The 12,019-nt window shown below is 42.7% G+C and overlaps 2 protein-coding genes across 3 annotated transcripts in view; both read right to left on the reverse strand.

Moving 5' to 3' along the window:
- Positions 1-8,276, reverse strand: part of LOC118364948 (phosphoribosyl pyrophosphate synthase-associated protein 1-like) — a 34,227-nt gene extending 25,951 nt beyond the window's left edge. Inside the window, exon 1 of one of the 2 annotated variants that reach the window (XM_035746783.2) lies at positions 7,702-8,276. In XM_035746783.2, the coding sequence (XP_035602676.1) occupies positions 7,702-7,784 (83 nt within the window). In that variant the 5' untranslated portion in view covers positions 7,785-8,276. The remainder of the gene's footprint in view (positions 1-7,701) is intronic. The other variant, XM_035746785.2, reaches the window with a different exon arrangement.
- Positions 8,277-8,465: 189 nt separating this feature from the next.
- Positions 8,466-11,637, reverse strand: LOC118364949 (scaffold attachment factor B1-like). Its single transcript, XM_035746786.2, has 4 exons — positions 11,488-11,637; positions 10,387-10,651; positions 10,057-10,259; positions 8,466-9,682 (listed from the first exon to the last, which is right to left on the reverse strand). Exons 1-4 carry the CDS (start codon positions 11,519-11,521, stop codon positions 9,345-9,347), a joined length of 840 nt encoding a protein of 279 aa, XP_035602679.1. The 5' UTR covers positions 11,522-11,637; the 3' UTR covers positions 8,466-9,344.
- Between the last annotated feature and the right edge of the window lie 382 nt (positions 11,638-12,019).

The raw sequence follows: 12,019 nt of genomic DNA on the forward strand, positions 1-12,019 counted from the left end.
CTCCTTCCTGAGCGTTATGACGGCTGTGTGGTCCCATGGTGTTTAGAATTGGTGTACTATTGTTTGTACAGATGAACGTGGTACATTCAGGCATTTGTAAGTTGCTCAAGGATGAACGAGACTTGGAGGTCTCCAATTTTTTTTCCTGAGGTCTTGGCTGATTTTTGATTTTACCATGATGCCAAGCAGAGGAACTGAGCTTGAAGATTGGTACACCTCCAATTGACTCAAATGATGTCAATTAGCCTATCAGAAGCTTCTAAAGCCATGACATCATTTTCTGGAATTTCCAAGCCGTTTTTCAAGGCACAGTCAACTTAGTGTATGTAAACTTCTGACCCACTGGAATTGTGATACAGTGAATTATAACTGATATAATCGGTCTGTAAACAATTGTTGGAAAAAATGGTCATGCACAAGGTAGATGTCCTAACAGACTTGCCAAAACTAGTTTGTTAACAAGAAATTTGTGGAGTGGTTGAAAAATGTGTTTTAATGACTCCAACCTAAGTGTATGTAAACTTCCGACTTCAACTCTACCTAGAATTCATATAGGCCCAATATAAGCTGTATCTCAATATTTATTTTATTCTGGTGCTCTTAAAATTTTATGAGGCGCGTCTTACTTTTTGTAGTGCTCCTAACAGCAAAATGTTCATTTAGAGCCCTGCTGATCAGGCCTAAAATTTCCCGCCGGCATTGATGGCCCTTGTGTGGCCATAACACCCCCTAAAAACATGAATGCATTGTGGCCAAAGTGCTCCGAAGCGCGGCTCGCGGCTCTCATATCTCAATTCTTATTAGCCAACGCCCATCACGTGATTGTATCCTTCTCACAGAAATAGCAGCTCTGAAGTAGGCTACTAGTGAAGACAGACACATCGGGGATGCAACAGTGCACGTCTTCCTTATCGAATTCCGAGGTGCGTATTGAAGATGTTAGAAGAACCGTCCGCATGTTAGAAGAACCGTCAGCTAACAAGTTGAGTAAAACACCAAAAGCACGAACCTGTGTCAATCTACTATTCTCACATTACAAAAGTCGACCTATTCCATTGGATGGCTTGTCATTCGGTGCGAGAAATAAATATTCCAAATAGACTGGGACAGTTGTTGGACAAAGAATATCAAATTAATACAACCAGAGTATGTTTTTAAAAAGCAATGAGACAAGATCGCAAATTGGATAGCACAAAATTGGGGATGACATTTTTTATAATTTCAAAATAAATATAATTGTAAAACGTTGTAAAACGTTCCCTGCCTCTGCTCAGATTGCAAGGTGGGTGATGTTGCAATGGGCAACAGGCACTGGCCTTTCCGAACAGTGCCTCAAGTAATGACAGAATCTAGCCTTTAGACGTTAATATTAATTATCCTACATCATATTTGTCAAGAATGACTGTAGTTTAGCGTATGTATCTATGACCCGTGTATGTCGCACGTCACTACTTCACAGGAAAGGCATATATACATTTTTTTGAATCAACATTTTTGGGCAGAAATGTTTTCTGGAATATGAACTTCCATGTGCCTCAATAAGAAATGTGTATGCCATCTATAAATACAATTGTTAAATTATGAGCCCAATTGGTTTAGCCCAATTGGTTTAACCTTCCCGCTAGCAATGATTGACTGAGATAATGAATGGGCTGGACATGCTGAGAGCGGAGTTTGGATTGGTCTACCATGTAGCATGCTTCTGTCTATAACATGAGCTACTCAGTATGTGTAGATAATCCTTGCTACTTCAGCTTTTTGAAAGATATAGTAGCCATGGAGAACTGCAAAAGTGTTGCTACTGCTCTCAACAGCATTTCTGCCCTGAATTTAGCAGGCGCCATCAACAAAGCTCAGTAGGGAAGAAGTTGTGAATAATCAGATGAGGAAATTCCTGACTTGGGCAAAAACATTTTCACTGAACCAGACATTGTAGAGTCTTCTGATGACAGTGGTGGAGAAGAAACAGCAATCAACAGTGTTGTTGTCACGGAAGAAGTTGACTTTTTAATAAGTGGAATGCCCGGTGGAATATCTGCAGATTGTCTAAACAAGACTCCACTGCGAGATGAATACATGACCCATCAAGTTTGTCAGGTGTGTTTGGGCGTGACTATGGCCATTATTGTATTTCATGAACATGTGAACTACACTACCTTACTCATTCTGTTTGGCTCATGGCCTCACATGTGTCTTTAAGGATAAGAGATTGGTGGGGCTAAGGCTTAAGAGGGTGTGAACGATGCTGATTCGGAGTAGACAAAGAAGAGCACTCCAGTTGGTGGACCAAAATATTCAGGGACCATTTTTTGACTGAAAAGGAGGTGGTTGGTGACATATATACGTAATTAAGTCATTAAAGTGTGGCTACATTTTCTGGTACTCCCTCCTGTCTGCATCGGTCTGGACATGAAGACTGTAGCCAATACGCATAGGCTATCACCTACACTTTCACATGCAGGGAAATTATTTATGTACATTTACAGACACGTTTTTCTGAACAGAATAGCAGTGTTTAGGTTTTCAAATTGGCTATTAAAATGTTATATTTTGATTCGTGGCCTTAGTGCCCGAGCAGATGTCCTTGCTGCTTTCACAGATTGGGCACCTCTTGAAGGCCAAATGGCCTTGCCTGTAAAATCACAAAATTCCAGGCCTGCTGGTGAGCAATGTTCCCTTTATGGCTGCGATGGCTGTGATTAAATAAACACAATACGAACGCAACAAACGCTAGTGTCCCACCTCGACAACAGCCAGTGAAATTGCAGGGCGCCAAATTCAAAACAGATATCACATAATTAAAATTCCTCAAACATACAAGTATTATCCACCATTTAAGATAAACTTCTTGTAAATCAAACCACAATGTCGATTTCAAAAAGGCTTTACTGCGAAAGCACACCGTGCGATTATGTTAGGTCAGCACCTAGTCACAGAAAACCATACAGCCATTTTTCCAGCCAAAGAAAGGAGTCACAAAAAGCAGAAATAGAGGAAATGAATCACTTCATGTTACACAATACATGTATGTTTTGTTCGATAAATCTCAGTTGACATTGGCGCATTATGGTCAGAAATGCATCATCTCAAACATCCGGTGAAAGTGCAGAGAGCCACATCAAAGTTTTAAACATACGAATAAAGATAAACTTCTCCTTAATGAAACCGCTGTGTCAGATTTTTAAAAGGCTTTACGGAGTAAGCACACTTGGCAATTATGTTAGGTCTGCACCAAGCTTCAGAAGCCCATTCAGCCATTTTCCAGCCAAGGAGAGTGTCACAAAAGTCAGAAATAGCATTAAAATGAATCACTAATCACCTTTGATGATCTTCATCTGGTGGCACTCCCAGGTCTCCATGTTAGACAATAAATGTTAGTTTTGTTCGATAAAGTTCCTCTTTATGACCAAATACCTCCTTTTTGTTAGCACATCTTGTCCAGTAATCCGAATGCTTAAGGCGCGGGCAGGACACTAAGTCCAGACGAAAAGTTTATTTTTTTTAAAGTACAATAAAAGTTAGTAGAAACATGCCAAACGATGTTTAAAAATCAATCCTCCGGTTATTTTTGTCATAAATAATCAATAACATTTAAACCGGACAAAAGCTTCGTCAATAGGAAAGGAGAAACAAGGCGCATTCCCGATCAGGCACATGGCTGATGAATGGAAATTTCCACTGGCCCCTGATTGAAAGTGCTGTATCTCCCGAATTTATCAGAGTAAAAGCCTGAAACAATGCCTAAAGACTGGCCACATGTAGAGGAAGACACGGAGCTCGTGAACTGGGTCCTAAGTCTTTGTATGGTGGTTAGGCTTACAATGGAAAAACAGCCTTTCAAAATAATAGTACTTCCTGGTTGGATTTTCCTCTGGTTTTCGCCTGCCATGTCAGTTCTGTTACACTCAGACATTATTTTAACAGTTTCAGAAACTTAAGAGTGTTTTCTATCCAAATCTATTAATTATATGCATATCCTATCTTCTGGGTCTGAGTAACAGGCAGTTTAATTTGGGCACACTTTTCATCCAAAATTCCAAATGCGGCCCCTACCCTAGCGAAGTTAACGAGAGAATCACTGACATTATGTCAGCTGGTCCTTTTGTGGCAGGGCTGAAATGCAGTGGAAATGTTTTTGGGGATTCAGTTCATTTGCATTGCAAAGAGGGACTTTGCAATTAATTGCTAATTTGTCTGATTACTCTTCATAACATTCTGGAGTATATGCAAATTGCCATCATACAAACTGAGGCAGCAGACTGTAAATGCATGTGTCATTCAAAACTTTTGGCCTCGACTGTACTATGTAGGCACCGGAGCTTACCCATAAGGAAGACTAAGCATGTACATTACCTATCAGATTAGGGTTCTGAAATCACCCTCACCCACTAATAAACTTGTAAACTTTTTTGCAGATTAAGTGACCGGGCTAGGTATGTTTCAATATTTATTGTTTACAAATTATGAGTCAATGAATATATACTGAATGTACAAAACATTAACAATGGTTTTGTTAATATGTCTTTCCCATTCACCCTCTTAAATGGCACACACACAATCCATGTCTCAATTGTCTCAAGGCTTAAAAATCAACTTAAATCCTTCTTTAACCAGTCTCCTACACTATCTACACTGATTGAAGTATATTTAACAAGTGACATCAATAAGTTGTCATAGCTTTCACCTGTTCAGTCGGTCACGGAAAGAGCAGGTGTTCATAATGTTTTGTACACTCTGCACAACTTTATTCCACCCATCTCAAAATCCAATGGTTTCTAACAGAGATCTAACAGAGAGATCTTCTCTTCTCGCTTTGGCCATGCAGTGGGCCTCCATGTGATTGCTCTCCTCATTATGAAATTATCTACTTTACCCTGTATATCTAAAAATGATTGTTTAATGCAAAATTACCAAAACCTGATCGTGAACCTAAACACTCAAAATAAAATCTATTGTAAGGCCTGTTCAGCAGTTATAGCCAGATGAGTCCGTTTGGGATCCTGATCCCAGGGTGTATCACAACTGGCCATGATCTGGAGTCCCAGTAACAGCGCACAATTGGCTGAGCTTCATCTGGGTCAGGGGAGGGTTTGGCAGGGATAGGCAGTCATTGTAAATAAAAATGTGTTAACGGACTTGCCTAGTTAACTATTTTTTTAAATCTGTCCCCAGTACCTTACTTTCATTCTGGTAAAAACATTTAACAGCGCATAGATGGGGCTCCCGAGTGGCACGGCGGTCTAAGGCACTGCATCTCAGTGCTAGAGGCGTCACTATGGGAGTCACATAGGGCGGTGCACAATTGGCCCAGCGTCGTCCGGGTTTGGCCGTAGGCAGTGATTGTGAATAATATCACACAAGCTATTTTGAATTTGAATGCTGAAAGTGCCATGCAGTTGAGCAAGATCCGGAACAGCCCGCCTACCTTGCGTTGGTCAGCGTATGAAGCTGGGCACAGTACGAGTTTGACTAGGATAAATAAACACTGGTTAAAAATAATTATATTGCCTGAGATTTCTCAGCATGCAAAATGACTTGTAGCTCAATGACTGTCAACACAGTTACATGCAGTTCGACACTGAAGGAGAGGACTCATCAGTTGCAGAGTATGCAAGTAAGCGGGGCTGGAGCGAGATTCCCAAAAAGCTGGCCTTCTCGCCCGCTCCAATAGTGCTCACTTCACAAGCTCAGGGCATGCCCGGCCCAGCATGCATTTGTAGCCTACTTGTGTGCTGCTACAGCCCCTTGCTTTAGCTACGGTCATGAATTGGCTAAATATTTTCAGAAAGAAACATAAAACACAGTGCCAAAATCAAGATGACTTACAAAGACGAGGACCAAGAGTAAGAGGGAGAGTGGGGATGTAGTGTCCACAACTAAAGAATCCATGTGGAATCGGTTAAAGATAAGTATTCCGAAAGCATGATGTGTACTTACTACATGCACATGCTAAAAGAAAGTAATGAGGTGGATAGATAACTTAGTGTCATTGTTACAAAGTATTTCTAAACTAACAATCAGATCTCTTAAGTTTTGTTCACTGTTGTTCTATTATCTATACAATAGGCCAGAATTGATTTTGGCCCAATAGGCCTGGCATATTCCCACTTCAAGGAACTTTCCGTTTTGATTGGGTTATTTTGCTGAAAAATCTTTAGGCCAACTTATAGAAAAATAAAACTATGCATCTCTGCCCAGCCTGGCAAGAGTGGCCAAAAGGGTGTTTAGCATCCCCAGTGGCTCCCCTGCTAGCCTGCTTTCCAGGCACCTTCGCATGAGCCTAAAGCCACAGAATGGCGAAACTCCTGTTAATAAAAATGACGTAGCCCATTTGAAGTGATGAGCACTTCTTACATTCACCTTTATTTTTTTATGGTATCCAATTGGTAGTTAGTCTTGTCACTGCAACTCCAGGTATGGACTCGGGAGAGGCGAAGGTTGAGAGCCGTGCGTCCTCCAAAACACAACCATGCTGCACTGCTTCTTGACACAATGTCCGCTTAACCAGGAAGCCAGCCACACCAATGTGACGGAGGAAACACCGTACACCTGGCGATCTTGTCAGCGTGCAAGCGTGCCCGACCTGTCACAGGAGTCGCTAGAGCACGATGGGACATCCCTACCGGCCAAACCCTCCCCTAAACCAGACAACGCTGGGGCAATTGTGCACCGCCCAATGGGTGTCCCGGTCACGACCTGCTGCGACAGAGCCTGGACTCGAATCAGGATCTCAAGTGACACAGCTAGTACTGCGATGCAGTGACTTAGACCCCTGCGCCACTCGGGAGGCCATAAAGAATGTAATTTAATGAATATTCTCACCAATGAATGTTACATTTAGATCGGTTTGGGGTCAGCAGACCGATGCACTTGTATATTAAACATGGGAATCGGGAAAAACAGGTCAGTGTCTGGGCATGGGGCAGCAACTGTAACTGCCCCTATGTTTGAAATACTGTTTGCCTGGAATGGGCCGTTTGTTAGACCAGTTTGCTTGAAGTCTCTTAGCAAAGTTATGGTGCGAGGTCATTCTCTCTCATCCTTGGGACTGTTAGCGACTGTGTTGACTTCAAAATATGGGGTGTGAACAAAGTTTCTATTCAAGCGTTGGTTGACATGGTAATGGCTCTATAGTGTTGGAGAAAAGTTTAAACAAACGGACCCTCCGTGACGTGTCATGCCTTAATGTACAGCACCCATAAAGCAATGACACATTATATAAACTCTTTATAGTGTTTAATTTATATTTTAGAGCCGATAAGTTGGACAGATCGAGTGAAAAAAAGCAATTTTTCCACACAACATATCTCCTCACTATCAGGCATTAGTATCGCTTCCCCACCCGCCATTTTTAAAGACTTGACGGGGCTCATTGCCTTCTTGAATCATGCAGAAACGGGCAGCGTGGGGGTCATGTAATTGATTCTGTTGGAAAGGGGAGAAATTGTGCTTTACAATGGTATTGACATTACAGTTGATCTGGAAGTATTACGTTTTTGGGGCGCTAAAATAAGGTCAATTGTACAGACCGAGGCGATGTACAAAAGTGAGTGAGTTTACGTTACCCGGAAAAGTTTGGGAACCACTGCGCTAGACCACCACTAATTTGTCTTTTGACTACTTTCAAATCCTGTTGAGGGGGAAAATATTTAATTTGAGAGAGTTGCAAGAGATTCATTTGAATGCGCAGCATATACTTACTCCGTGATCTTCTTGGCAAGCTCGGTGCATGCGGTGGTCGAGTTGGCAGAGAAGACACGGTACCCACTTTTTGAGATATTCATTGTTGAGTGACTATAGGAAAGCTTTGACGTTCGAGAATGACAGACGAGATTTAGAGGGCCTTATAAAAGTCCACGTACTTTGCCTACTCACATTGACAATATCGACGACTCCTTTTATAAATGCGGGACTTAAGAACACGGAAATACGTCGAGTGAGGAATGTTACAAAATCTCAAAAAAATACCGGCCTATATGTAGCTAACCCACATAACTGGCGTAAGTAAACACGTCTACTTATCGATCGCAGTATGACTGGTCTATCAAACTACAAAACTGAGTTTTTCCACATCCGCACATAGATCTGTAGGTTACTCTACCAAAATCGCGCTCCACCTAATTCTTCAACTGGAAAAATATTTTGCAATAAAAGTACACTACAGCAGACTCGTGTAATCTCAAAAGGTGTATACAATGTTGCTTCTAGCGTAGCTAATGTAAACTTTGTAGCAATGAGGTCAAAGAAAATAAGAGTAATTTCATTGGGTAGCCAACGATTAACATATTGGCAGTATAATAATCCAATGTGATTGCTGCTTTGGAACAGAGGGCGGTTTGTTCGAATTTTCAACCACTCAGAGCACTTCAATTATGCGCGAGGTCAAAGAGTAACCTTACGTAGAAAGACGTAAAGAGACGCTCAAGTAATGAGTTATTATGAAGAAGAAACATGTCGGTAACATATTATGTTTTAAATACTTTAAAAGTGGTATTTCAGAGGGAACGGTAGGTCATGTATAATTTAATATAATTACAAATAAAATAAAAAATTGTTACACAACTTTGTCATATTTCCTAGAAATCTAACTAGCCTAATGAACATTTTCTATACTATTTCCTCAATTAACAAATACAGTTTCAAAATCATTAGGAGGTTATGTAAGTACTTTCTTTAATTTTCAGCAGGAACAGCTTCATAATAATGACCACAAAGTCAGAATTGACTAAAGAGTTAATTGACATTGGGAGAATTTCTGGCAATTTTGTCTTTTCACTATAAAAATTACCCTTGGTGAACAGCTTGTTATTCTATCACCAAAGGATGTGTTTCATAAGATAACGTGTGGGTATGTACAGTGTGAGAATATGCTACCTATTTTTTTGTCAGTGTCCTTGTGGAATGCGGTCATTCAGCTTAGCTCAATGCTAGGCATGGATCTCCACTTATATATGGGTGTCACAGCAGATTCCTTCACTAAGGCCATTTGCGTAGAACAAGGGGCAGAGGGTGTGATCCAGAGGTAGTACCACCCTCCCAACGTCTTAATGTTATGTCCATGTAACCGATGTGAATTGCTAGCTAGTTAGTGGTGGTGTGCGCTAATAGCGTTTCAATCGGGTGACGTCACTCTCTCTGAGACCTGGAGTAGTTGTTCCCCTTGCACTGCAAGGCCCGCGGCTTTTGTGGAGCGATGGATAACGATGCTTCGTGGGTGTCAGTTGTTGATGTGTGCAGAGGGTCCCTGGTTCGAGCCCAGGTAGGGGTGAGGGGACAGAAGTTATACTGTTACATCCACACCATACACCTAGGGTTCCTTCAGCCCCTCCTCACCTGCCACCATCTCATCCTTTGAGCACCTTCTCCTTTAGCAGGTCCAATATGACCTGTCTTTCCTGGCTCTCTAGCTCGAACCTCCTCTCCCTCTCCTTCCTCTCTGCCCCCAGCCTCTCTCTCTCCAGAGTGATCTTACTCCTCTGGATCTCTAGCTCCTCCCTCCTCAGCAATAACTCCTCCTCTCGCAGTCGTTGTTCTGCCTCCGAGCGCTTCTCCAGGAAGCTGAGGATCTCTGAGTAGGTCTGGCAGCAGCATTGGCAAGGCTGCTTGGCCATGGGCGCTGCAGAGACTAGCGAGAGCTCCGCCAGGTTCTCCTGCTGCTCCTCAGGCTCTGGGGTCGTGGGGACTGAAGGGGGCAGGGAGGGGAGAGAATAGAGAGGGAGATAGTTGGTGATGGGGAGGATAAAGTCTCAAAAGGTCAACGTTTTTTGGTTATTTCTTTGGTCGTAGTCACTCAAACATTTTTGCTGAGGAGCAAACATGTCACTGTGTGTCCCTTTGAGTACCAGCACGCACAGAGACAACTGTTTTTGGGCGGGGCAAGGGCAGGGCATTCTAAGCAATTGCAGGGGAACCACTGGTTTGGTCACAGTAGGGCTATAATAACAGTAATATCTTCAGGTGTGTGTCCTATTTCCTTCCTCCATTTGAATATAATCACAGATCTAAAAGTTGTTCTCTCACCTCACAGATCTTAACAGACTTGGATGGGGTTCTTACCTTTGGGTTGTCCTGTTTGTGTGGAGATAATGATGGGTTTGTCCTGCTCTGGTTGACTAGCCAGCTCTTCCAAGGCTCGTTTCCTGAGTTCCTCATCCTGGTACTTACTCTCTCCGCTGGCCAGAAGACCCTTCTCTGCCTCCAGCTCCAACACCTCATGGAGTAGGTCTTCTTTCTGGGCATACAGCCTCTCTGTCCCAAACCTGAACACATACAAGCACATAAGCATGAACAGACACAGACACACAAGGTTGGGTATCAGCTTCTAATACATTCCTCCTATTAAGCATATGCATGTCTAATGTCAACTTCTGGCCAGTCTTGACCAACCTGCGTAGGCTGGGGAAGTCCTGCTTCTTGTAGTAGTCCAGCAGCAGCATGGTCCTCTCCCTGCAACGCCGGGCGTCCACCTCAAAGCTCTCGTCCTGCAGGGCAGCAGTGATGATCTCCCCGACACGGGCCCAGATACGACCCGACTCCTTGGAACAGAACGGGTTCTGAGCAATGACCTCACGGAGCAGCAGGATGTCGTGGCGGGCAGAGAATCGCACCTGTCGCTTGCGGGGAGTGGTGGAGGGACCGGCGAGGGAGAAACCTAGGGAGAGGAAGGGGGACGGAAAAAGTGACTATTGGTATAGAATCCTCAGATATGACCTTTGCCAAGAGGTCTGGGCCCCTAATGCACTTATACTGTAACACTGGTTCAAGCCTCACTGACTGTTCCTCCTCAATTGCTACTTCAGAAAGTAAATAGACAATCCAGATGGTAAGGAAATAACTTGAAGTTCAACATGGGGAGCTGCAAGATAAACTACTGGGCTGAATATAAGGGGTTCACATTGGTGATTGTTTGGGAAACATACCTTGGTTGTGGTCCTTTTGGAAACCGTTTCCGTTTAAGAAGGCGACGTAAAGAAAAACGGGTGAGACCCTATTTGAATTTGTCCCAAGAGAAACTCTCGTTTGCGGTTTCCGTTTGAAGTAAACGGTTTTGCAACAGGGCGAAACGATTTGTAACAGATTAAGCTAATGATTTTACAACCCATGGCAAAGTATTTAATCATAAACGTAATTTAACTGGGAACGACCTGTAGGCTATTTGTTGGCGATTGGGGATCAGCTGTCATGCAAAGCCGATATTATCACTTTCACTGTCAAAGCAACAGCCGAAGCCCCCTATTTGCCTGGTGATGTAGGCTAGTTGCTAAAACGCTTTGCCATTCCAGGCACAAGTGCAAGCAACACGGCACGTCTACCCATGCAAGAGGCAACGCAGTTAAAAAATTGAAGTATAAATGTTGCATTGTTTATTATGGGCCAGCGCGCGCACAGGAAAATCACACGAGCCGCATAAAAATTACAAATGCTGGTTATGGATTTATGAACAATAAAATATGTAATGTCAGACGTAGCAGTTTATGTCGGGCTCACCACCGTTATTTGCCATCTCCACCACACGTTCCATATCTGCATGTATCCGGGATCAGCTGATACACACAAAATGTTGAGGTCACAGTACACGTCCACTCACCAGTACAGGTTCCATTCTGACGTGTAACTCAACTTCTCTGGAAATCTGGCAAAACTGGCCAGGCGAAAATTGTGCAGGACCGCGGAGTGTCCACAAGATGGGGTCAATGTACCGCGCGTAAAGTTTCTAGTATATTCTGACAAGTGAAGTCAATTCCATCATCACAGAGAAATGGGTCTGGATGCTCTGTGCAATCCATAATACAGAACATATTCACTTGTGGCTTTGACTTGGCATGGTAACAGGCAATCTGGAATATATAGTTGACCTACATAAGATTGCTCTATTCTGCATCGGATTTATTTTTATTGACCATAAACAGTTGAACAATGCACTCAATTCAGAGTGAGTGGCACCTCAAATGTCATAATTCACTCTCCAGGTCAAGAGCTATTTACTGGAATGATGTGTTGAATAATTACATTTGAATAT

This window comes from Oncorhynchus keta, chromosome 32 (genome assembly GCF_023373465.1).
Source record: "Oncorhynchus keta strain PuntledgeMale-10-30-2019 chromosome 32, Oket_V2, whole genome shotgun sequence".
Taxonomy (NCBI): Eukaryota; Metazoa; Chordata; class Actinopteri; order Salmoniformes; family Salmonidae; genus Oncorhynchus; species Oncorhynchus keta.